Source organism: Drosophila elegans, unplaced genomic scaffold, assembly GCF_018152505.1.
Source record: "Drosophila elegans isolate 14027-0461.03 unplaced genomic scaffold, ASM1815250v1 contig_149, whole genome shotgun sequence".
Lineage (NCBI taxonomy): Eukaryota > Metazoa > Arthropoda > Insecta > Diptera > Drosophilidae > Drosophila > Drosophila elegans.
The window spans coordinates 14543111-14567924 of NW_024545513.1; the positions used below are offsets into that span (position 1 = coordinate 14543111).

Genomic DNA, 24814 nt, shown 5'->3' on the forward strand with positions numbered 1-24814 from the left:
ATTGCACTTTTCCAAATCAAAATCAAATCAAATCAGGTACTTTACTTTATACCAATAACATTTTCATATTTGTTTTGGACATCTAACAATCCAAGATCTTCATTTAATAATTGAAAATTCATTCAATTTTTGTATGTCAGACTTTCCCAAATAAAGTTTTTTGGAAAAATAAATCATTCAGCTACTTAAATTTAACAAATAACAAGGACTGACCATATACAAATTTCTTTAAATTTTAAATATGTATTACCTTAGCATATTCAAATATTTTCGCAAATGCCAAATAAATTATTTTTACCGGTAAAATAAAGTTGTTTTAGAAAACAAAAGAGAAATTAAGTAAAATATATTTGAAATAGTTGGTGGCAGACGACAACTACAACTGTGCAAACTTGAAAGATGTTCCCCAAAGTTCCTCAAGAACCATAATCAAATTAAGATAAGCAAACAGTTCTCTTGGGTAATAACTTTTACTCTTACAATTTGTTATCGTTCACATATGTTGGTACAAAAAGGCTAACTAGCGGATAAACCATTCAACAGTTAAAGTATTAACAGAGGTCGAGCCGGCTGACGAGATGACGTAGTGGCGTAGTGGCGTGAAGTCCAAGTGCGGGTCCAACTCCAGGGTTATTGCAGCACCGCCGCATTGGCCACCACGCTGGGATTGTTGACCACCTCGCCCAGCGAGTCGAGCACCTCCTTCCTGTAGTCATCGAACTCGCCGTCGATCTCGTTGATCGACTGATCCTCAATCACGTAGAGAGTGCAGCCCGTTTCGCGGATCAATCGCTCGTCGTGGGAGACGATGATCACGCCGCCCTCGTACTCATTGATGGCCTCCGCCAACGCGTCGATGCTCTCGATGTCCAGGTTGTTGGTGGGCTCGTCCAGAATGAGGACGTCGGGCGCACTCAGACACAGCTCGGCGAGCGCCACACGAGCCTTCTGGCCACCGGACAGATCCTTCATCTTGATGGTGTGGGCATGGCTGACCAGACCGAAGGAACCCAGCGCCTTGCGCGCCTTTTCGTGCGGCAGATTGAACAGACGCTGCAGATACTCCGCTGCCGATTCCTCTGCCGTGAGATGTTCGCCGGAGTGCTGATCGAAGCGGCCCACATGCAGGCGATGGTTCTTGCGCTGCTCACCCTGCTGCGGCTCCAGTTCGCCGAGCAGCAGCTTGAGGAACGTGGACTTGCCGACGCCATTGGGTCCAACGATGGCCACCCGGCTGGTTAGATCGATGCCAAAGTCCGCCTTGATGAAGAGCGGCTTTTGGCCGGGGAAGGCAAAGGTCACATTGTGCACACCCAGAATGGGTGGCTGGAGTTGCGATGGCTCCGGGAAGCGGAACTTGACGATATACTCCTTGGGTCGGGCCAACAGCTCCTGCGGCCCCTCATCCTCGTCCTGTTTCTGCTGCTTCGACTTGTTCTTCTCCTGCTTGCGTGTGAGCGACTCCTTTTGCTTCTTCTCCGCCGCCTTCTTGGACTGACCGTGGGCCTTTAGCTCGCGCAGCCGCTTCTCTTGCTTCTCGTACTCCTTGATCATCTCGCGACGCTTCTGCACATACATCTTCTTGAACATCGAATAGTTGCCCTTGTAGTATTGGAGTTTCTTCTGATCCAGATGGATGATCTCGTTGCAGACGTTGTCGAGGAAACTCTGGTCGTGGGACACGATCAGCAGCGTCTTCTTCCAGCCCTGCAGATAGTTGTCCAGCCAGATGACAGCGTTGAGGTCCAAGTGATTGGTGGGCTCGTCGAGCATGAGTAGCGTGGGCTCCAGATAGAGGGCACGCGCCAGGGAGACACGCATGCGCCAGCCGCCGGAAAACTTGTTGGTCGGTCTGTCCTGCATCTCCTTGCTGAAACCCAAACCGGCCAGGATTCGACGCGCTCTGGCCTCCGCCGAGTAGGCACCAATGGCCTTTAGTTCCGTAAAGGCATCGTTCAGCTCCTCCTGCACACTCAAATCGCCGGCGGCGAACTGTTTCTCCAGATCATCCGCCTTCTTGAGCATCTCGGTGCGTCGCACGTCCGCTTCCATGATCGTATCGATGGCCGTCTTGTCGGTGGCTACCACCTCCTGTTCGCAGAGCAGCACATCGATGTTCGGCGGTATGGCGAAGGCACGGGTGGCAATGTGCCGCAGCAGTGTGGTCTTGCCGTGTCCGTTGGGACCCACCAGGCCATAGCGACGTCCATGGGCAATCAGCAGGTTGGCGTTCACAAACAGATCGTTGCCTGGTGTGAGTGGATACAAAGGTGTTTATTAAAATGCACATACATACATAGATGGAATGGCCAACTCATGTGACTCACCCTTGGCTGAGATGGTGAAATTCTCGATCTTGATGTCGACGGCATGCTCGAGGGCTGCCTGCTGACCGGCGCTCTTCTGCACCTGCGACATGGTGAAGTTATTGTCCAGATCCGAGTGTCCAGCGCCGCCCTTCTTGGTCATTAGTTCCATTTGGCGTTCGTACTCCTGCTGCTTCTTTTGCTTCTTTTTCTCCTTGTGGGTTAGCTTCTTCTCCTTGGTCTCCTCCTTGCTATCCTCGGATTTGGGTTCCTCCGCCTCAGCGTCGTTTTCCTTCTCGGGTTGGGGTTCCACTATAGCTTCAGGTTGGGTCTGGAGTTGCTCTTTAGGTTCGGGTTCCGGCGTCTTTGCCTTGAGACTCACTGCTGCCACTTTCTCGCTGAGGATTTGCTCTGCCTTCTGCTCCTCCACTTTCTTTTCGGGCTGCTCATCCTCATCCTCCGGCTGCACTTCGTCCTCGCTGGCAGGAAGCTGTTGCTTTTGCTGCTTTTTCTTTGACTTCTTGGCCGCAGGTTTGCTGGACATCTGCTCCTCCACCAACTCCTCGTCGTCGTCGTCATCTAGCAAATCTTCGTCTGCCTCATCTTCATCGTCGCTCATTGCGAATTTGTTCTTCTGCTGGGCCTGCTGCTTCTTCTTGGACTTTTTGGAGGCAGGCTTTGGAGCCGCCACTACTACCAGCTCCTCCTCTTCGTCGTCCAGCTGCTCTAAATCCAGATCGGGTTCCTCTTCATCGGAGAAATCGTCGTTTTTCTTTTTGTTCTTCTTGTTTTTCTTGCTGGGCGGTGGCTTTTTGGCCGCTGGCTTGGAGGGTGGAGGCGCCACGTCCTCCTCGTCGTCGTCATCCTCATCATCATCCTGCTTGCCCTTCGCTGGCTTCTCATCCTCGTCGCTCCAGTCATCGTTCTTCCTGCCCTTCTTGCCCTTCTTGGCCTGCTTCTTGCCCTGCTGTTGCTGCTGTTTGCTCTGGTTCGAGGAGGCTATGCTCTCGAGATCCTCGTTGTCTCTGCTTTTGGGTGCCACATCTTCGTCGCTGGAGTCGCCGCCACCTCCTCGCTTTCCCTTCTTGCCACCCTTCTTGGTTGGCGGCGCCTTCTTCTCCTGCACTTTCTCCAACTGCTCCTCGTCGTCGTTGTCGAAGCGTTCCTTCTTCTTTCCCTTGGCCTTGGACATTTCTGCTTGGAGGCGAAGGTGTTACATATATACCATCTGGATCGCACATATAGCCCGTATACTCACTTGATTTGATCACAGATTACTTTCGCCGCCTACGAATTTCACGTGCAGAGCTGGCAATGTTATATGTGTATGTAGGTATGTAATACGCGTTAAATACATATGTACAACCAGTTGGTTCGACCAGGGATGATTACGGTTATCGATATTTTTGGTACTATCGATAGCAGCACATGGATTAAAATTTTATTTAAAATAAAAAAAAACACTGCAATTGTCAACAGAATTGGAAATTTCGTAAGAATTTATAGGCCAAATGTAAAATAAAGCTTAAGGTTATTACTATTTAAAGGCATATCGATGAATCGGTAAGCTTTTGAAAACTTTTGCTGCGTGTTCAAAATCTTGGTTATGAGTGAATTTACGCTCATTTCCGTAAACTACTTTGTACGCCAAATAGATTTTATATTCAAAAGAAATTAAAAATTGCGCCATTCTTACGTATAAAAACCAGCTGTTGTGGGGGTGGCACTAACGAAATATCGTATGTTTTCTAAAAACATTTGGAGCGAATGATTTTAAATCGCATTGATTTATCGCATGTATTTTAAATGCGGCATTTAGCCTTTTGGCTTTTTGTGTTAATGAATGCGCTTTAGGCTAAATGCGTTTTAATGCGCCAATTGCATCAGGCTATTCATTGCATTTAATTTAAATGCGGCATTAAACGCCAATGGAACCAGGCTATTAGCCCAATATGAACACAATACTAGATAACTCGATTGGAAACGCGAGGCAGTGTGAATAGCACATAGCTTATATCGATTGTTAAAAAACTCACTATCGCCAAAACCTCGATATTAGCCTAGGCAAGGATAATCCGTGCCAAGCATCGATAACACAGATTTTTTGAAAACATCGATGCTTCGATGTTTCTTGCTATCAGCAAGCTAATTCATTTTCTTTTTCGAAGGAAATTTTACCGGTGCTAGTTCTAGTTTCGGGAGATAAATTGTGCTTAGTTAAGTTGACAAGGTAAGTGGCATTTTCTATATATTTTGGTAAAACGCGTCCAAGTGTAAGAGTGAATTTTGTGGCCGCTTTAATTGGCGTCGCTTACGCATACAGACGCTGTGATACCCACACTTTTGCACCGCAAGTTGGCGATGCGCCGAAGAAGCTTTAAGGCAAAGCGTGATAAACACAATGGTTAAGCAAAATGGGTTGCTTGCAAAGTGAAAGAAGACATGGAGAATTTAGTTTAGAACCATTTTCGCATGTCATTTAAACAAAAAATGTGCAACAAACTGTGATTTTTGCAGCTCCGCATTCTTATATGTATGTGTGCGTGTGTTTTCATTGGTCAAAAAGTAATGAACGTGAATGGGTATGTTGCGATCAAAGCAGAAACCGAACAAAAACAAACCACCGCACCGCTCACACACACATGACATGTATGTACGCACATACCTGCAAGCTCTTGTCGAAAATTTGTTGAGGCTGGCGCACGCATACAGATGTATTAGCCGCCTGCTCGGGTATGTTTCAAATGAAGTGCTTGGCGGCTTCGAAGAACAATACATATAAACACAAATGATATTTCGAAAACAAATACATACTTAGTAAATCACATTTGTTTAAAAATAATATTCGATAAAGTAAAATAAAAAATAAAAAAATGTGCTATAGTTTTAGTAAGAAAGTTTAACAAAAAAGCACTACAACAGTTTTAGCTACAACCCTAAAAAGTTAAATCTAATTGTCTATTATTTGATTAAATTAAAACCTTAATCTAGTATACAATTGGCATAAGGCAGAATTTCTTCACTATTGTGCTCTTGCGATCATCCAAAATGACTATGGTATCATAGAACGGAATTAAATTGTGCACAGTCATACAAAAATATGACATTTAAAGGACCTGGTTTGTTGTTTCCAGAGTTGTCATATAAATGTAGCACTTGATTATACATGTCAGTATAGTCGCAGAGTTTCTATATAGAGAGTTCTATAAATGTATTACCATTATTTTTATAAAAAGTTCAAAATTGTGCAAATGTTTGGGAATCCTTTTCTTTTTACAAAACGTTTTTATATTTCTCATTTATATAGGGTTCTTTTTTTTACTTTATAATATTTTGAATCTCAAATGACTTGCCATTTTTTCAGATCCTTTCCAGAGCGACATGAGCTCGTCCGACCCCGACGACATTCCTGGCACATCAAAGGCGCTCGCCAAGAAGGGCTCACCACCCAGCTCCAGCAGCAGCTTCAAGTCGCAGGCTTCGCCACTGCCAATGACCAGCAATGGCCATGGTTCCGGATCCGGGGCTACTCCCACCGGTGGGCCTAGTTCCATGGAACTCTCGGGCAGCGAGCAGGATGACACCACCACGAGCTCTTCATCGCCGCAGATGAATGGGCATCATCAGAATGACTCCGGCGAGTCCGATCTACAAAACGGAGGTGCCATAAATGGTGAGTGCCAGAACGAAATCTAAGAGCTTTAATTTTAAAAAAATTCGAATTATATGAGTAAATGTTTAATAACATTGAAGCAACGATGATTTTCATGACATAGTTTTCCGATTTGAATAAAATTAAAAACGTAATTCCAATAGCAATTATTTTTCTTTTTTTTTCCCGTTTGTTTTTATGGGAGCTATATGATATAGTTGTCCGATCCGGCTCGTTCCGACTTATGCAAAAGGTAAGTTTGCGTAGAAACGGACGGACGGACCAAGAATCCAGAATATATATACTTTATAAGGTCGGAAATATCTCCTTCACTGCGTTGCAAACTTCTGACCCAAATAATAATACCCTCTGCAAGGGTATAAATATACAAAATGACCGAAAACGCAGTAACTTCAAGTTAGAATATCTTGTAATAATTTTGAAAAACTTACAAATTATAATGGGCTATAAGTTGGGTGTTCTTTTCATTTCTTAAAAAGCATTGATCTTTAGTCATTTTAAATAAGCTAGAACATTGAATAAGTATCTAAAGCTCCCGCATGCAGTGTAATCTAATCCATTTTCTTATTGCTTACCATTTAGGAACCCCTCGTCGTCGTAAACGCCGTCTTTCATCCGGAGATACTGCGCTCATGGGCTGGTCGGGTGGATTCCCAAAGTTAAAGGCCATGACCAGCATTGATAACAGCTTGGATTTGGAGCCGCAGGTGAGTAGAGGGGATGGCGAAACTGTGCTGGAAGGGAGCGGACCTGCTGCTGTCTCTGCATGGAATATGGAATATGGAATATGCCTCTGTATACTCGTTTATTTTTAGACATGTAGTCTTGTTTCTTATAGGCTGGTCTGGTTTCATGCCACAATCAAAAAGAAAAAGTATTGGGTATACAGAGTGTCTGTTTCCTATTTGTGTGTGTTCTGTAGAAATGATCTGTATTATTGTATGTACCAACCCGTAACCGTTTTGTGCGCACCTCAATCTCAAACCGAAACGACGACAATCATAGTCGCTGGGCGAGCTGCAGGCACGGGTCATGAGCGGATTGATGGTGTTTCCAAGAGTGGAACTGCAAGCTGAGGCAGAAGCAGGGCCAGCCGAACCGGCTGAAATGGCAGAGGAGCAGCCACAGCAGCAGCAGCAGCAGCAAGAACAGCAGCAGCAGCAGCAGCAGTCGCTAGCATCGCCTCCATTGACGATTATGACATCGCCGGTCGAGTCCTCATTGTCCCCCAATTCTGACATGATAATGACGACAACAGGACGTGAACCTGGTGAACTAGAACTAGAATCAAGACAGCCAATCACTTTAGCAACTGCAACAAGTACAAATCTAACCATAACAACAACAACAACAACGACAGCAACAACTAGCAACAACAACAACAACAGCAACAACAGCAACAACAATTCCAACGCAACTGGCAGTACTGCAACAACTCCAAGTCCAGAACTAGACAACCAGGTGGAGACCTTAACCAAAATCATATGCTTACATCCGGGAAAATTACTGACCCACTAACTCTATCTCTCTCTCTTTCTCTACTTCTTGTGTCGTTGTCCCCAGGAGAATGATGTGGAGATGGAGCAGCCGGAGGATAAGCAGCAGCAGCAGCAGTCGGTAATAGAGATTGACGACGACGACGAGGAGGCGGAGGAGGAGGAAGAGGAGGAACTTGAACCCCTGGTGGTGGCCGAGAATGAGGGCAGCCCAATGACGTCTGCATCGCCGGGTCGTCGTTTCAAAACTCGCAAACGCTTATTCAGCTCGAATGGGAATAAGACCAACGAGGAGGAGGAGGAGGAAGATGAAGATGAAGCTGAAGTCCCAATGGCCAAAAGTCCCAAGAGTACCAAAACGGATGGCATTATTTTAACCACGCCCAGTCGTTTCGCCAAGCGTGCAAAATCACTGAATGTCCAGAATTCGTCGGCGGCAGTGCAACTGCGTCGTGCGCAACGCTTCAGTAGCCAGGATCAGACCATGCCCATAGAAGTGGCCTCCTCTACTGCCATCAATAACACCGCCAAGGTGCCTGAGCCCGAACTCAAGCCTGAACCTGAGCTAGAGAACAAGCCAGAGCCTAAAAATGAACCCAAGCCTGATGCCCAAATTGAGGCCATACCGGAGAAGCTGTCCACCACTGTCTCAGCGCTGAAGTTGAAGGCCACCGACGAGTTCTATCGCCTGCCCTTCGCCTACGGCTGGAAGCGTGAGCTTGTCCTGCCCAGCTCCAAGAATCACAAGCGTCGCACTGGCGACGTTTTCTTCATAGCACCCAATGGACGCAAGCTGCGCTCACGGGAGGATATTGTGCCGCTGCTGACGGGCGAGCTGACCATCGAGCACTTCTGTTTCCAGCGCCTGGCGCAAGGTGCACCGCCCGAACACGAGCTGGTGCGTCGGGCCATGCCCTCCAATGCGATGCTACGCAAAACCAAACAGCAGTCAATGGCCCATCCGGAGCCGACCACTCCGTTGCCCATCACCGGCAAGCGTGTGTCCAAGCCCAAAGTGCCCAAGGGGGCAAGTCCGCCGAGCGAGGGCTGGACCGCCACCATGGCGGTCAAGGGCAACTCTCGGGTGCTGGCCAACAGCAATGGCAGCGGCGGCGGCGGAGCTAACGCAGCCGGAACCTCGCTGTCGAGCAAGTTCACACGCAAGAGAGGGTAGCTTACCATACATTGATCGCAACGCTTTGAATATAATGTCTATAATTTTGAACAACTATTCTAGCTTCATGCCCAGACAGTCGAGGGTCGCCGCCATAAAGATTGCGAACTGTGTGTATTGCCAGACTCCATTGCCATCTGGCTCCAAGCAGGGATCCCTCAAGACCAACACTTGTCAGGTAGATGGCACATCACTCATCATCTTGATTAGTGAGCCAATTTAATGCCGATTTAATGGCCTCTCCGTTTGCAGAGCTGTATGAAGATCAAGCGGGAGAAGGAGAGGGAATCTGAGAGGAGCGAGTTCGATGATGATCCGGATGATGAGGACAACGCGAGCGTCGGCAGTCTGTTGGAGATCGGCGAGGAGATCAAGGTGCCTGGTCAGCATCCGCCGGCGCAGCTATTCAATGACCTGACACCCAGGCGCGCACTCAGGGAGCAGGAGGTGGTCGTGGTCGCCGGACGCAAGGCCATAGCCATTCAGGCCGATTTGCCGCGATCCCAAGTGAAACTGTGAGTCGGTTTAGTTCCAAAAACGAATCGTGTTTCTCCTTCGACGAAAAAAAAACCCCCCTCATTATGTATGGTCAATGGCTAATTCGATTTCCATTTGCCTTTTCCTTTGACAGGCTTCCACGCCAGCCGGATTTAAGCGGCTACGATCAGATATACAATAAGCGCCGCAACCAGATATACAACAAGTCGCGCCAAGATCTGATGGAGAGCATGGCTGATGCCCACAACGGCTGTCAAGTGCTGATGGCCATCATGAAAACGATGAACCTAAAGGTAGATATTGCATTGCATTAGATTAGTTCGCAAAATCTTCTGACTGCTTCTGGCAATCCGCTCTTTTAGGAACGCATGAACATGTCGCGTGTGTGCAAGACCTGGGCCATGGTTGGCCGCGAGAATGGAGTGTGGCGTTCGGTGAGCCTGCGCGACACCTATATCCAGAACTGGGTCTTCTGTCTGCGCGAACTGGCCCGCCACCGCACGCGCGAACTGGACATGATGGGCGTGATGATGGCCAATCCGCAGTTGCGCATGACCGGTGATATGCGTGTGCTCCGGGCCCTGCGTGTATTGCGTACCGATGCCAGCGATGCGGAGTTCATCAGCCTGGCCATACGCAATCTGCCGCAGTTGCTGGAACTGAGAGCCACCTGCGTGAGTCGATCACTGAATCTGATGCAGTTGGATAAGTTAACCGAGTTGCGCGTACTTCGCATCCACATGACGGAGCCGAAGGCCACCGTGAGTTCGTTGAACTTGCTGGCGAAACTGAAGCATCTGACCGAGTTGAGTCTGCGTGGAGTGACCAATCTGGGCAATCTGAACATGCTGGCATTCAAGGAGCTGCCGCGTCTGGAGGTGCTGTCGCTGGGCTCCTGCCAGGATGTGAAATGTGAGAAGCTGGGCAGGGAGGTGCTGCCCAGCCTGAAGGCTCTGCGCTCATTCCGCTTGGAGAACGATCACAAGGGCATGGCCATGTTCCCGGTGGACGATATTATGCGTGGTCTATCCCTCGCCGGTGGCGTACGTCGCCTGGAGCTGATCAATGTCGATTTGGACGGCGGTTTTAGTCCCCTGCTCGCCAGCTGTGCCACCATATCGGATGTGCTACTCATTCCCAAGTGTATGCACAATACGGCCAACATGACCAATGCCGTGATGCAGGCCATCAGCGACAATGCCGAGCAGCTGAAGGTGTTCCGCCTGGGATTGGTTACCCAGCTGTTGAGTGCCACTGGGACGCTGTATCGTGGCAGCGGTAAGGATGTTATACCAGTGCGTCGTCCGGTGCCGGGAATTCCGGACGGTGATCACCTCAATCACTGCTCCGCCGGCGATAGTTGCCAGGAGTTGGACCACGGCCAGTGTGTGGCCTTTCTGCCCGTGGAGCGTCTCGAGGCCATCTTGCACCACATGATGCCGCAGGCTTGGCTCTCGGTGGCCAAGGTGGCCATGTGCGACACCACCAAGCTCAAGTTCCTGCCCCGTCCAGAGGAGAGCAGCGATGAGAAGTTTTAGTCCTGGATGTTACAATGCCTAGGCGCCATAAGTTGCATAAGTTAGCTCATAAGCAATCCTAAATCCTAAATCCTAAACCCTCCTAGTACCAGAGAATGGCAAGACTGAGTCTTTGAGCACCAACACACACACACACACACACCAACACACACATAAACATACTCAAAGGATATTCAACAGGAAACGAAAACAAAATATTTGGTTCTCAGCTCAGCGACTTTTTTTTTTTTTTTTTTAATATTTTTTTTTTTTTTGATTTTTTTGTAAATTCACTTAAAACACACTCTTTGCACGCAACTTAGACTAAACGGCGTTTCAAACGTCTCATTTGACATGAAAATAACTAACAGAAACGATGTGCTTAACGAAATATTTTGTTCTTGATTTTCCCCAAACTGCTGCGACACTTTTTTTTTTTTTTTGGATTTTTTGTAAATTTGCCTAAAAGACATTCGTTGCCGAATATTTCTTAGGCTGAACGACGTTTAATACGTCTCATTTGACACCTAAACACTGTTTGTTTACCTTTGAGTATTAATCTTCATATTGAATAAACACTGTACAATCAAACAAACTTGTAACAGGAGTAAAACGTAATAATAAGGAAAATCTCCTAGAGTGGGAAAGTGTTTTCTTGACTAAATTGATTTAAAACGTTGAATTTTAAATTCAACGATATTTTTTAAGTACTTTAGCATATAAGTTATGTTGGTCTTGGTAAGAAGTCCAGAACGAACTATTGAATAAATGACATCCCTTAGAATAAGAATAATTTTATTTTCGCCATTCATTTGAAAACCGTAAGTTAAGAACATCACTTTTCGTTTATTTCATACAAAGACATTGTTTTTATTGCATTTAAATATAAGCTCTTAATAATAAATCTCCAAAAATATACAGTATACATTGTTTAAAAATATTTCTCGTTATTCTTGGTAAATCGTTGTTTTGTGGAAGAAAAAAAAAAATAATATTGACGAAATGTACAATACAATACAAATGCAGCAGCTGGCTGAGTTTCGTTCTCAGCGGGTTTTGCATAAATGGGAAACCATCCCAGAGCACACATTTCGTTGCGTCGCGTAGATCGAGAATATATATGTATGTATATAAATATAAAAAAATACGTACCTTATACGTACGGATGGGTTGAGGCTGCCATGGCAAGTGTGTAAGAAAATAAATTATGTTTGCAGCCAACATAGGCACATGGGGTCGGAGCTGGTAGGGGCGTGGCAAAAAGGCCAGGAAAGGGAAGGTTAATGCTATTGATAGTACTGTGCGTACTGCAGCCTCGGCTCAACATCGAAGTGCACTTTGGACATGGTCTAGGCTAGGGCTAGAGCTACGGCTACGGGCTACGGGCTACGGCTAAGTTCTAGGGCTAGTTGTACTCCTGCTTGGGGAAGTAGTCGGGCACAAAGACATGGATGATGATGCCGGTGGTCATGAGGGCAAAGTAGACAATGACGGCCACCCACCAGAGGATGCGCTCCCAGCGCCGCACCTCCAAATTGCGCAGCACCCCGATCCCCACCAGCAAACCGGCCACGGCGCCAGACAAGTGCGCCACATAGCCAATCTGGTCGTGCTGGTCGGTCAGGTGGCGGTACACCGAGGTTCCCAGATCGGTGAAGCAGAAGACCAGGAACGCCAGCAGCTGAACGATAGCATACTCCATCTCCGAGTAGTTCTGTTGGCAGAAGAAGAAGATAGCACCGAATTATACAAATATACAAAAATGGGGTTTTGAAGTCTTTTCTTTTGTCGGAACTTTGGATTGAAAAGCACGCACTGCGGACAAACTTGACTTTTTATACGAATTGACCAAAAAAAAAGGATTATCAGCTGTAAATGCCAATAAATTTGAAATTTTATTACGAGTTCAACGAGGTATAACATGCCAGATATTAAAATACTATTTCTTAGGGTTTTGATAAAATATCTAAAAATTTTTAGAATTTCAGATTTATAGCCTTAAAAATTTTGATTTTAAGAGCTTTGCATCCTAATAAGACAAAGGCTAAATAGGAATGACATTCCGATTTTTAACCTCTGTTTCTCAAAGTTTCAATAAAAAACTATCAAAATTCACTGGACGTTTATCAAGATTAGAATTAATAATCAATTTTTAATTGTTTTGTGCATTTTTCAATTTAAATAGGTATAACTATATGGACTCGCAGTTAGTGCATTAATCGTTCCATGGACACTCACCATTATAATTGTGGCAATGTGAGCCGTGATCAGTGCATATACTCCACCCGATGCGCCCGCTAGAAAGATTCGAGGACTGGTTAGTGAGGTGCCCATGGATCCTGCCAGAACACCGGCCAGATAGACAAGACCGACGCGCCACCAATGATGCACCAGCTCCAGGGCGATGCCCAGAAAGATTTGGATAATCAGGTTCATCATCAGATGCATAATGCCCACGTGGACGAACATGTAGCTCACAAAGCGCCAGCCCTCGTAGCGCTTGTACGGATTGTAAATGAACAGAGTGGCTGCGGGTCCGCTAGTGCTTTCTCCAATGCGATCCTGGTAGTTGGGATCGTCCCTGAAAGGAAGGCAGACATAACATACATTACATACTCTCGGAACAAAAACATTTTTTTCTTCATCTAAAATCCCTTTTCCGTAACACAAAGCATTGACAAATTTTATATAATATGCACAGCATTTTAATGCATATAAAAAGAAACATTTTTGAAACCTTAAAACAGTGGAGAAAATTTTAAATTGTATGAAAAGCTTAACTTTATAATATCAATGCACTTGTATTTATAATAACAAATTGAAATCTTGTTTTATAATTCTAAGTAGTTATGATGATATTTCCAATACATTGCGATATTGCGATCCCCTGCAGTAATTTCTTAAAAAGAAGAACTACTGGAACTAGCCATAAAACAGTATTATTTGTCCGTTTTCAAAATAAACAATAAACTCTACATAATATTGTGATTTCTAGCTTTCGTAGCTTCCAAGAAACTAATGTTGTGAGATTTGCGTTACAGAAAGTGATTCGGATTTCAGACATTTCGATGGTAAAAAACTAGAGTTAACTCACTGGAAGTGAATGACGTCCACGAGGAACATGATGATCTCGATGATCGAGAAGATGACCATGGTGAGTGGCGGTGGGCAGATGGACATCTGCTTCTCGTAGGCGCCGTCCGGTTCGTCGCCCTCCAGTGGTTTTGGGGGCGGGACCACGTAGCGACAGTAGCGGGTCAGCATGTTGCGCACCATCCACTTGTGGCGCAGGGACATCTGGTAGAACTCCTCAAAGTCCAAATGGCCATCGTTGTCCTGGTCGCCGCGCTTCAGGATCTGCTCGGCGATATAAGCGGGGATGTCCCGGCAATAACCATCCGATATCAGCTCCTTCAGTTCGTGCGTTCCGATCAGACCGTCCCTGTCGGAGTCGTGCTGTGGCGAAAAACAAATATATTGATTTAGTTATATGGAGATGGATCACCGATTTATACAGATTTATTTATTCAAAGAGCTAACAAAAGCCAGAACTGCTATCCACTGCACATATTTGTTTTGTTCAGTTTAACATATATAATAATAATATAATAAATATTAATAAATATGAAATACACAATTTAAATGCTTAAAAATAATGTTGGCAAGCAAAATGACTTGTAAAATTAACAAATTGATTTTATTTAGTGTATTTAGGGGTTTCTTTCTCTTAAAGCCTGTTATCAACAAACATTTTTTTTTATTTAAATAAATAAAGTTATTTTACAATTTCAGATCCAAAGAACAAATTGACATTCCGTTTGGAACCGTATATCAACCCCAAAGTACTATAACAGTAGGCCCTGGATAGAAATGTCAGCGGGGGTTTAGGAAAAGCGGTTCAAATTCAGTTACTACCCTTTTTTCCACCTGGGCGGACAGACCCGCACCGTAACAAACAGATGCAACACAGTGGAGTAAGTATATAATCATAAGCATTGTCACACTTCTGAAATCCAAAATTTATATTTTATTTCGTTGGTTGTTCTTTTAATATCTTTGTATCCAATTTGATATAGTAATTCCGTCAGTCTTAATTTTAATTTAAATATCTGGCCTTAATTAGAAAAAATTCTAAGCCATCAGTCATATTCTTGATCAAAAGGATTTAAAAATGCGACTGACTAAAAATATATAATGAAAATATAAAATATAAACCTTACTAAAAGATCCCTTAGAATGTGACAAATAACTTTTCAAATAATAATTATAAACTACTTGTAGTAATATTGAATACTATATTCGTAGGGCTTAAGATGTTTTGAATTTGAATGAAAGTTTAAATATTATTAAATTATAATTTTAGTTAGGATTATTGTTAATTATTTAAATGCAAGATTTTATGATTTATATTAGTTCCATTCAATGTAATAATTTTGCAATTGAAGTAATATTAAACTTTTTGTTTTCTGAATAAGAAGTGAAGACGCATCATTCGAGGATGTCGCAACTGGTGCAGATGACCCGCCACGTGACCACCTGGTTGGGCTGGACACCACCGGCAACGCCGTGCGATTGCCAGACGTCGGAGGAGGATGCGTTCCAGTTGCAGGAATCGTCTGGCTTCGCAACCGTCCTGCTGCTCTATCTGGGCATGGCCGGCCTCTTTGCCGTCCTAGATCTCTGCACCACGCCCAATCCCGACCAGGCACGGGCACGGGAAAAGCGGGAACTGGCGGCCCTGGAGCGACGGCAGGCTCAGCGACTGGGTGGCCGGCGTGACAGGAGCACGATGGGGTCATGGCTGCCGTGCTGGCTGGTCAACCTGCCATCGCTGATCCACCAGGTGGCTGCACCCAGGCCTCCAAATATCCTGAGCCAGCAAAAGAAGCAGACTCTGGAGCTGGAACGGCAGCGGAAGTGGCTGGCTTTGAAGGAGGAGCCCCTGACTTGGCACGATGCTATTGAAGAGGAGGAGCTGGGGGTGGTGGCTACCAGCACTTTAATGCCCCAACGCCAAGTGTCCACCTTCTTTGACCTTGCCTCAGAGTCCGAATGAACACAATCCACCCACTAAATCATGCTGTAAGACTCCAAGTGCGCAATAAAGAGTCCGAAAGAAATCGCAACAAATTGACTAAGTTTCTTTGATTGATTTTCCCCTTTTGGTTGCTTCACTCGCAACATAACAGCGAATGCAGTCGGGCCAAAAAGTGTCCATAAAAGGATAGGAATGCCACAGATCGAGACGAGAAACTAGAAATCCAAACGAGGCCAACCGAAAGTCACTGGAAATTGCACAATTGTCACTAAAGTTAAACAATAGGAGTGGCTAAAATCAAACATTTTCTCAAGTATAAATACATTTTCAAGGCATTAGCATTTACAAAATATATGAATATGAAGTATAAAACATCTTCTCTATTGAAAGTCAAGGCCATTTCGAATTTAGCTTTACACAAAATCATTCTTATCGACAGCCCTTATATGGATGTTAACTTCTTATCGTTTTTGGCCGACTTCTAAGCCATAAAAAACATTTGTCATAGATAAGCGCTGCACTGACCTTTAAAGTATGGTCAATAACTTTCCTAGCCATCTATATAAACGTTCACTATGTTTAGAAATATATATATTTGTGATTCATGTTTACCAATCTATTTAAGGCAGATATTTTTTTATTAAAAGAGGGGCACCCCCTTTTAAAATTATTAAGAAAAGCCACTTTTAGTTGTTTTTAATGCGTTTGCCTAATAAGTAAGTAAACTAAAATATGGTTTGTAAAGAAATATTCAGTATAGAACAACAAAAGCACTGTATAAATAAGTAAATATTTAAGTCTGGTTTGAAAGGAAGCAAATATTTGGTTTCCAATAATGTAACGTAAGAATGTAATCTAAATATTAGTGCATGCCTTGTGGTTTCCAAGAACGTAATTGGAACACCCGCTGCAGCAGACCATTAGTGGGTATTATCTCACATATATTCGCAGTCTTTATGCATTTGTTTAAAACATTTTAGTAAATTAACACAAAATCGCCGACAATTAACGCGACTAATCATAGAAACTGGGAAAACAAAGGAGGGGAAGCAAACAAAACCAAGCAAAATGTCAATGCTCGCACTTAAAAATTCGCTCCACGCAAAAAGACAAGCAGATACATATGTACGTATACTATAGACATTTATATAGATACACATGTGCGGTGGTCATGTTTAGCCCCCATCCCAGACATGAGCTAATGTCTTGCACGTTAAATGTTCTGAAAGAAGAAAAAACTCAAAAAAGTTGGACAATCAGGCGATAAGCGGGTGAGTGGCCAATGGTTATGGTGTCTCGCGGGGATTGGCACTTAGTCACAGTCAGACAGTTATTCAGTTCAACACAAAAAAGGTATTCTATGTGCTAATATGTAATACTTTTTTATGGTTTTTGGTATATGTCAATATTTAACATATATAAATTAGAACACTCTAAAACCAGAAATTTGTAAATCAAAATCAACAGACATCTTGAAATCTTTGTAGTTTTCCTTGCAGTGTTTAAAATATATAGAGCTTACTAAAATTATATCAACGAAAAGCTGGTATTTTCTCATATCAAAATGGCTCTTATCTGTGACATATCAACATGATATTTCTGAAATGTCAAATGATACAATCTAAGTTCTCAAATTCGTATTTTTCTTCGTTTAACTAGCTTTTAGTGAATAAAGTTCATGTCTCACAAAGAACAATTTTGGCTCTTAAGTAAATTGAAAAAAAAAAACAAAAATCTAGAAAAGCATTTCTCATGTAATCCGTTATTCAGGTCTAAAGTGTATAAAACCTGCTGCTCTGCTCTCCATATTCAACAAAACAAGTTCGTATTTGAGAAGTTTAAATGTATCCAGAAATTATATATTTTAGGTTTATTAAATATGCATATGTTTTGCACAAAATATGGGTTGGCCTTTTAAATCCAACTACCGTTGTTGTTATTTGTTATGTATTTTATTCTGGTTATATCATGACAAGATTATTGAATGGAAGCTTGAGCAACGCATACCCATACGCATAGGAACCCACTTGAATGTTTGGAGCGAAAGAAGCCAGATAAGATTGCCAACGAAGGGGAATGTGTCTGGAATGCCGATTTCCAGGCGGATCGGATCGATTGGGATAGGATTGGAATCAGAGCGGGTCACTCATTTAATATGCTAATCGAATGATCATCACAGATATTGTGTTGTTTGCTTTATATTCAGCCGGAGAATGCTAACTTGTAGGATCTGTCGTGTTGCCGGGGGCCATTGAACGCAATAAAGGTGGTGAATCAAGAGGAGCATGTACAATGTACATTGAAGCATTCGCAGTGCCAGAAGTCCAGAAATGAAATTGATAATGAAAACCCAAACAACAAATGCAAACAGGTGGGCGGTGGGTGGCATCGGGGTGTGGCGGTGTGGTTAAGTGACTAACGCCAGCAAAGAATAAAGCAACAACAAAGCGAAGACAGAACTCAAAGCGAGCAAACAATAATTTATAACCGGTTTTTTTTTTTTTATTCGCCGCCCCTCTGTCACGATAAGAAAACACACACACCTTCGGTCCCCTTTTCCCAGGAATTTTCTTAATTTTAAGAAAACAGAGTGCAGCGAAAAAATAGCCCATGGGGTAAAATTAAGCGCTACGGAAGGCGCAAAATTGAGTGACAGCCGGGTGCTAAGGGGTTTATCAACCAAAAAAGTGTTTTCAAATAAAGCATTTATGTATGTCGGCGCTAGGAGCACAACACATAGGGACATACATATATAGAATTTTTAACAATGTATTATATGGGTACTGCGAAATGTTTTTAGCAAAGTCATTTAGCAACGACACGAAATCAAAATTTAACCACTAGTTGCGAGTTGTTCTTTCCAAAATGTAATATATAAAAATGTTAGTCACGAAAAGTGGTTTGTCATCAGATACTTAACTCATTAAGAATGTTTTTTTTTGTTTAATTTCCTATTTACATTTCTGATCAACTAAAATCACGTTTTGGAATTTAAAGATGCTTTGTATGTATGCGTTTATTTTCTTATTCTATACTGATTTAATTTTCGCCTGAGTAGAAACTGAATGAAGTGTTCTGTAAATCTAAAACGTTAAACTGCTTTTAGAAAACGATTTTTCTAATAAATGTACTAATTTTTTGTTTAATTTGTATCTAATTTACAAAACATTTTAAATCCTGGCTTACTTAACATTTACTTAAGTAAGTAGTAATAATTTATAAAATGTTGGATTTCTTCGAAATTTTAGCTGTGCAGTATACCAATGTGGAATTAATAATATATTGTTAATACAAAAATGCAAAAAATATAGTTTATTTTTAATCACTATTTATTGAAAATTAATTTTATAAACGTTGTATCTTAGCGTGCCCATTGATGGGTTAAAGGTGGGGTTTTTGCCGCACTAGCGGATCAATGCTCAGATGATTCATCAAACCCAACTTTCACCAAGGGCGAGAAGAAGACGGCTATAATAAACAAGCAACTCCATTCACATGCACAAGTGTGTGAATGTGTAAGTGCCGGCTAAGTGTTTTTAGGACGGTTGTTGTTTTTTTTCTTTTTCTGTTCTTCCCACGGAGGAACATAAACTGGTGCAATTTCACAAGACTTATCCGTTAACCGTACTGTTAATTCCCAACGATTTTTTCGATATAACTTGAATATCATCTTTTTACCTTGTCGAATATCTCGCGCATCCTGCGGCGATCCTCGGGTTCCGAGGTGCTCGTCTGGTTCAGAGGTATCTCCTCCATGTCGATGGTGTCCTGCCGAAGCGTTTGTGGGCGCGAGGGGGGCGAGCGGCGCTCGGGCGGAATCGTCGGATAAAGGCCATTTTCCACGTCGCGCTGCTGCTGCAATTGCAGTTGTTGGGCGGGCGTTTGGCTCTGCTGCCGATTCACCGTCTTTACGGGCATTGTTCACTTAAAGTTCTGGCCGGGATTCGATTCGTATTCGGATTCAGATTCAATATTAATCCCAATTTAGCCCACTGTGCGAAGCCGTTACCGTTAGCCAAAAAATGCAATTACAATTTTCATTGCCCGCGGTTTGATTTGCGATAAGATTAAGAGCGGGCCATAAAAAGCACCTGAAAACAGCGAGTTGAAAATAAAATCCCGCACCAAAACCAAACTAATTCCTCGGACGCGAAAAAAACAACGGCGGTAATTATGGGTGGACAAACTTCGATGCCAAATTGTCGATTTTTCAATCTTCGATGGTATCGATGATTGACAGGCTGTCATCTATGTTCTTCCGTCTCTAACCGCGGTGTGTGTGCCCGCTAATTATCGATGAGTGTGGTTGCTGTTTCCGCTACGCCAATGATGCCTACATCGATGTTCTTCCATCTCAGGATCAGAGTTGCCAGATAAAATTTTACTTCTACTTGCGCTGAAGGTTTAAAATGACAAGCATATTCATAATATCCATCCAAGCCTTTGAAATAAATCACACAGCCATTTTAATTTTACAACTCGACCGTCATTTTTATTTTTAATTTAATGGTAAATCAGTAAATTTAATACAGAATAAGCAAAAAAAAGGGGTAATCAATCATTATTCATGACACGCATTAATAAGTACAGTTAATAAATTAAACAGTAGCGTATAATTGAACTAAACTAACTGTGAGCAGCGGGCGAGACTAAGTTTTAGTAGGGGGTTTACATGGTACAGACAGGGGTTTCATTTCGAGAGTACACTGGAAGAAATCGGACAGCGCTTCTCCCACTGTAATTTGGAAATAAATGCAATATTAATTTAAATATAACGATTCAACTTTTCTCCTCGCGTCGTGTTTTTATACCCTTGCAGAGGCTATTATAATTTCAGTCAGAAGTTTGCAACGCAGTGAAGGAGACATCTCCGACCCTATAAAGTATATATATTCTTGATCAGCATCACTATTAATTATTTGACAGTTCCGAATTACGATTTTAAATTTATTGAAATCGGAAAACGATCCATGCCATAGGAACTATCAAATAATTGAGCAGCAAATCATCATAGCTTCAATTTATTCCAGAATATTTAATTTTAGCATTAACTGCAAGGGTATATGAACTTCGGCTTGCCGAAGTTTGATTCCTTTCTTGTTTGTTTTCATTTTTAGTATTTACACAAAGAATTACATAGATTAATCAATAATTTCTTCTTTTTGTTTTTGTTTTAATGATTTCTTTTGCATTTTTCAACACATTTTGGCGTTGTAACTTTCCCTTCAACTGGCAAACTTTGAGTTTGAATAACTGTCCACAAAAAAATGGGTTTCGCGTTAGGCAAAACGCCAAGCTTTATCAAGAGACTTGATAATAGATTTACAAAAAAATTAGAGTAGCACCTAATAAGTGTGGATTTCCTCTGTATTTTATTCCATGCCTCGGCTGCTGCCTAAAAATGGGGGCGTGGCAGTATAGGACAGCTTTTCTGCAGGCAGCACATTCTCCCCTTTTTCTCGATCCAGAACTTAAAACTTTGATATTTCCATATTGGCTATCACTCACATTCGCTCATTCACTTGCGCATTCAGTCAATATATTTCAGTCATTCACTCACTTAGCCTAGGTTCCTCTCGACTCTCGACTTTCTCCGCTTTACTTTCTTTAGTACAGATTAATATAGCACTTGTGCAACTTTCCTCGAAATTTTTGCAATGAACAAAAACACAAAAGTTTAAAATAAAAAAAATTACAAAAAAAAAAAAATAATAGTAGGTTTGTTAAAGTTAAAAAACCTTTACGCATTAGAAAGTTCTTCATGTCGTGACTAGGCAAGTTTAAATGTGTTGATTTTTTTTCGGAACAAAGTTCTCCCTCTCGTTTTAAAGAGATATCCTTTTTCAAGCAGCAGGTGTATCCCTCATAAGTGATCTATTTGGAGGGGACTTTCCACTTTCCACTGGCACCTCCCGTCGACATCGCATGTTTTAAAACTCCAACCAAGCGTTCGATTTTGGTACGTCTTAGAACCGTTTCGTTGTTTTTAGTACGTTTTGGTTTAGTGTGCGATGTTAGAAGTATTTCGTGGTTTTGTTAATATTCTTGCTATTGGTGCTGCGTTTTCAAACTGGCGGACATCGTTGGCACTCTACAGGTGCTCGTCGCCATGGTAGCCATTCCGAAGTGGCTGCCGCTCCTGCGAGTGATCCGTTGGCCGGTTGCGGTTGAAGAAGCCGCACTGTAGTGGGAAAGAAAAGAGAATTGCAAATTAGAAAATTTTCTTTGTTATTTTTAAATTTTAATATTTCTGAGCTTTTGTTTCACTTGCTTTGATTAATATATAAACCAAATTTGTTGAAATTAAACAGTTAATTATATTATAAGAGAAGTAGTCACGGTTTAAAAAAATGTACGATTAAAAAATAATAGTTTCTTAAAACTAGGACTGTTTAATTAAATATTTTGAAAGCCAATTTGAAACTGTTCTAAATGAAAAATCACAGTAATAAAAGTTTAATGAAGAGTAGAGTAATTAAATAAGCGTATAATATATTAATATCAGTACGAACAAAGGATTTAAAGTTGGTAATTTAAAAAGGTTTAAAATAAAAAACACTCCATTTAAATTTTATACTTAATTTAAATCACCCTGATTTTCACCGTTAAAACCATATTAAACTTTAATACAGTGCTTTCAAGTTAAATAGGACCCATTTTAAATCTTACATGTTCTATATTATTACAGATATTTGAATATTAATATGCATTGAATTTATTATTATTTAAATATTTATTATATTATAAAATTTTGAATTCAATAGCAATATGTTAATTTTTGTAATCAGTAAAGGATTGATCCAAAAATTATGGAAATTTAAAAAGCAATGTATAGAAATGATCGACTCACCTTGTAGAGCAGCCAGACGAGCAGCAGGAAGATGAGTGCTCCGGCGCAGGCGGCCAGGACCACCACCCACAGAGGCACCACATCAGGCACCTGTTGCGGCTCCGGCTCCGCCTTGTAGAAGATCTCGTGCGTCTTCACGATCGCATCCTTGGGCGGCCCGATGAAGGGCAGCCGGGTGACATTGGCCACCGCCAGCGTGGACACATTGAGCGGCACGTTCGAGGCCAGCTTCTCCATCGTCTTGGCCACCATGCGCGCCCGGATGGCCACGAAGGCGGCATCGCCATCCTCGGTGCTAAGATCTCGCACCACACAGCGGATTTTCTTGCACCTGGCCGACTTGCACGGTGAGTTCAAATCGATCTGTAGCGGCTGCTCCGCCGAATCCGTTTCCGTATCCGAATCCGTATCACTGGCTCTCCGCAGGCGACGCTGCGATGAGGAACTGGATGAACTGGAGCTGCTCCACTGACCTGGCGTGGCCTGCTGCAGATTATCCTCGTCGTAATAGTCCTCATTCTCCCTGCCATAGTAGGGCTTGCCGCCCGACGAGGAGTAGGTCACATGGTGGGTCTGATAGCCACCGGGTGTGCCACTGTACTGAGTCTGTCCCTGGAAGGATTGTACCGGTTGGCGTGCCTGGTGGTACTGTGCCTGATTCTGTCCCTGGTAGTGTCCCTGGTTGGCCGAAACGGCCTGGAACTGCCCCTGACTTTGACCCAAACTCTGGCCGGGATGCTGATATTGAGCCTGACTCCTGTACAGCTCGTTGTCCACATTGCCCCGGTTTATGGTGCCCAGATCCAAAGTGCCCGCATGGAAGTTGCCACTACGACCGCCAAATTGTGATTTATCATGGAAGTTGATACCAGATCCAGATGCAGAGCCACCTCCAGATCCTCCGGCACCTGCCAACAGGATATGTTGCTGCTGCTGCTGTTGCTGCTGATGCTGCTGCTGCTGTGTTGGCCCAAAGCGGTAATTGCTGGAGCTGCTCGAGCTCCGGGAGTGCTGAATCGGTTCGGCCATCTGGATGTGACCCTGGGTACTGTGACCACGCAATTGGGCCGATGGGGAACCCGATCCCGATGAGGAGCTGCTGCTGGAGAAGGTGGCAAAGCTTGATTGATTCATTCGGGGCTCTTGCACCTGACTGCTCTGACTGGTCTGACTGGCGCGATCGCGATGTACGAAGGAGGCATCTCCCAGGGCTTCCAATGCATCCTCGTGCTCCAGTTCCTGCACCTGTTTGGGTGTCAATCGGTTCCTGGCCTCCGTCTTGCTCACTATAACGCCCTGGGCAGAGCCACCACCCTGGGCCTTCTCCACGCGACCACCGCCATCGGTGAAGGTCATCACCGAGGACGAGGATGACGACGACGACGAGGAGGAGGAGGAGGAGGATGAAGAGGAGGAGCTAGCCGATTGTCCAGCAACCTGAGCCGAATTCGAAATGGCACCCTGGGCCTGCAGATACGATTTCCTTTGCAACTTCTCGTCCAGCAAGAGATTGTACTCATTGACCGCCACCTCGTCGCACTGAATTTTACCACCCGTCTCCGGTTGATTCAGCAGATACATCAGCGGATAGCCAACAATGGTCTCGTGGGGCAGATGGATATAGACCTCCGCCTCCTCGATGATCGACGGACGATTGTTGCGGATCTCGTAGATGTGCACCACCTGCGGCCCAATCTCATCCTCCTTGGTGGCATTCGACAGCTCCTTGTAGTCATCGGCCTTGTACAGCTGGTAGTCCGGCAGCGAGGTGCCCTTGATGTCCAGATCCGTGTCCACCCAGTTGCCCACGCTCTGCCGGATCTTGTTGTCGTAGTCGGAGCCCGGCTTCTCCAGATTCGTCGAGTTGGCCTCCCAGTAGAAGTCGTAACTGGACGAGCTACCGTACTTCTCCTCCGGCACCAAACTGATATTAAAGTGAGCCTAAATGGGTTGTACATGAACACATGTTAGTTGGGGTATTTACATTTAATAGAAAGGTTTTGGAATTACATACTAGAAACCACTGAAGTCTATAAATTAGTTATTAAGGTCTTTTATCCATTAGATTGTTGTACTAAGCATATATTGCTACATACTTTAAGTTTCCTTTAGAAGTGCCTAGAATTAATTTTTTTTTCTTCAATTTGGCCCATATTCGGCACTTAAGAAGTTTGTAAAATTTGTTAACAAATCAGTTAAATTCCATTAGAATAGGTATAACTCAAATTTAGTGTCACAGTTTAATTGCTTTTGGCTGTTCCA

The 24814-nt window shown here is 43.4% G+C and overlaps 5 protein-coding genes across 10 annotated transcripts in view; 2 read left to right on the top strand and 3 right to left on the bottom strand.

Moving 5' to 3' along the window:
• Positions 1-451: 451 nt before the first annotated feature.
• Positions 452-3676, bottom strand: LOC108150018 (ATP-binding cassette sub-family F member 1). Of its 2 annotated transcripts, none has more exons than XM_017277976.2 (3): positions 3565-3676; positions 2328-3500; positions 452-2249 (listed from the first exon to the last, which is right to left on the bottom strand). In XM_017277976.2, exons 2-3 carry the CDS (start codon positions 3496-3498, stop codon positions 631-633), a joined length of 2790 nt encoding a protein of 929 aa, XP_017133465.1. In that variant the 5' UTR covers positions 3499-3500; positions 3565-3676; the 3' UTR covers positions 452-630. The 2 variants fall into 2 exon arrangements, with proteins under 2 accessions (XP_017133465.1, XP_017133466.1); XM_017277977.2 differs by having other exon boundaries at positions 2328-3503; positions 3565-3668.
• Positions 3677-4412: 736 nt separating this feature from the next.
• LOC108150000 lies at positions 4413-11587 on the top strand. Of its 2 annotated transcripts, XM_017277938.2 has the most exons (9): positions 4413-4536; positions 5671-5979; positions 6562-6686; positions 6985-7440; positions 7543-8645; positions 8713-8827; positions 8902-9164; positions 9281-9440; positions 9510-11587. In XM_017277938.2, the coding sequence occupies exons 2-9, from the start codon at positions 5688-5690 to the stop codon at positions 10683-10685; spliced, it is 3690 nt and encodes a 1229-aa protein (XP_017133427.1). In that variant the 5' UTR covers positions 4413-4536; positions 5671-5687; the 3' UTR covers positions 10686-11587. The 2 variants fall into 2 exon arrangements, with proteins under 2 accessions (XP_017133427.1, XP_017133429.1); XM_017277940.2 differs by lacking the exon at positions 6985-7440.
• On the bottom strand, positions 11491-19875 carry LOC108150002 (protein rhomboid). Its single transcript, XM_017277941.2, has 4 exons — positions 19381-19875; positions 13759-14120; positions 12903-13245; positions 11491-12378 (listed from the first exon to the last, which is right to left on the bottom strand). The coding sequence occupies exons 1-4, from the start codon at positions 19618-19620 to the stop codon at positions 12070-12072; spliced, it is 1254 nt and encodes a 417-aa protein (XP_017133430.1). The 5' UTR covers positions 19621-19875; the 3' UTR covers positions 11491-12069.
• Positions 14489-15794, top strand: LOC108150003. Of its 2 annotated transcripts, none has more exons than XM_017277942.2 (2): positions 14489-14638; positions 15143-15794. In XM_017277942.2, coding segments are annotated over exons 1-2 (579 nt in total). In that variant the 5' UTR covers positions 14489-14637; the 3' UTR covers positions 15721-15794. The 2 variants fall into 2 exon arrangements, with proteins under 2 accessions (XP_017133431.1, XP_017133433.1); XM_017277944.2 differs by having other exon boundaries at positions 14490-14638; positions 15140-15794.
• An 852-nt stretch (positions 19876-20727) lies between the features above and the next one.
• The window catches only part of LOC108149983 (integrin alpha-PS2), a 35349-nt gene continuing 31262 nt past the window's right edge, over positions 20728-24814 (bottom strand). For all 3 annotated transcript variants that reach the window (XM_041710699.1, XM_017277907.2, XM_017277906.2), the window contains 2 exons: positions 22553-24493; positions 20728-21883 (listed from right to left, as the gene is read on the bottom strand). In XM_041710699.1, the coding sequence (XP_041566633.1) occupies positions 21794-21883; positions 22553-24493 (2031 nt within the window). In that variant the 3' untranslated portion in view covers positions 20728-21793. The remainder of the gene's footprint in view (positions 21884-22552; positions 24494-24814) is intronic.

What these genes read in the sequence shown, in the direction of transcription:
- LOC108150018 (XM_017277976.2), bottom strand. Translation starts at nt 3,498, where the DNA reads ATGTCCAAGGCCAAGGGAAAGAAGAAGGAACGCTTCGACAACGACGAC. An exon ending in TTTCACCATCTCAGCCAAGG is followed by an intron (nt 2,250 to 2,327) that starts GTGAGTCACATG and finishes CACTCACACCAG; the next exon opens with GCAACGATCTGTTTGTGAAC.
- LOC108150000 (XM_017277938.2), top strand. Translation starts at nt 5,688, where the DNA reads ATGAGCTCGTCCGACCCCGACGACATTCCTGGCACATCAAAGGCGCTC. An exon ending in AAACGGAGGTGCCATAAATG is followed by an intron (nt 5,980 to 6,561) that starts GTGAGTGCCAGA and finishes CTTACCATTTAG; the next exon opens with GAACCCCTCGTCGTCGTAAA. An exon ending in GCTTGGATTTGGAGCCGCAG is followed by an intron (nt 6,687 to 6,984) that starts GTGAGTAGAGGG and finishes CGACAATCATAG; the next exon opens with TCGCTGGGCGAGCTGCAGGC.
- LOC108150002 (XM_017277941.2), bottom strand. Translation starts at nt 19,620, where the DNA reads ATGCCCGTAAAGACGGTGAATCGGCAGCAGAGCCAAACGCCCGCCCAA. An exon ending in TGCGCGAGATATTCGACAAG is followed by an intron (nt 14,121 to 19,380) that starts GTAAAAAGATGA and finishes TTTTCGCCACAG; the next exon opens with CACGACTCCGACAGGGACGG. An exon ending in GTGGACGTCATTCACTTCCA is followed by an intron (nt 13,246 to 13,758) that starts GTGAGTTAACTC and finishes CCTTCCTTTCAG; the next exon opens with GGACGATCCCAACTACCAGG.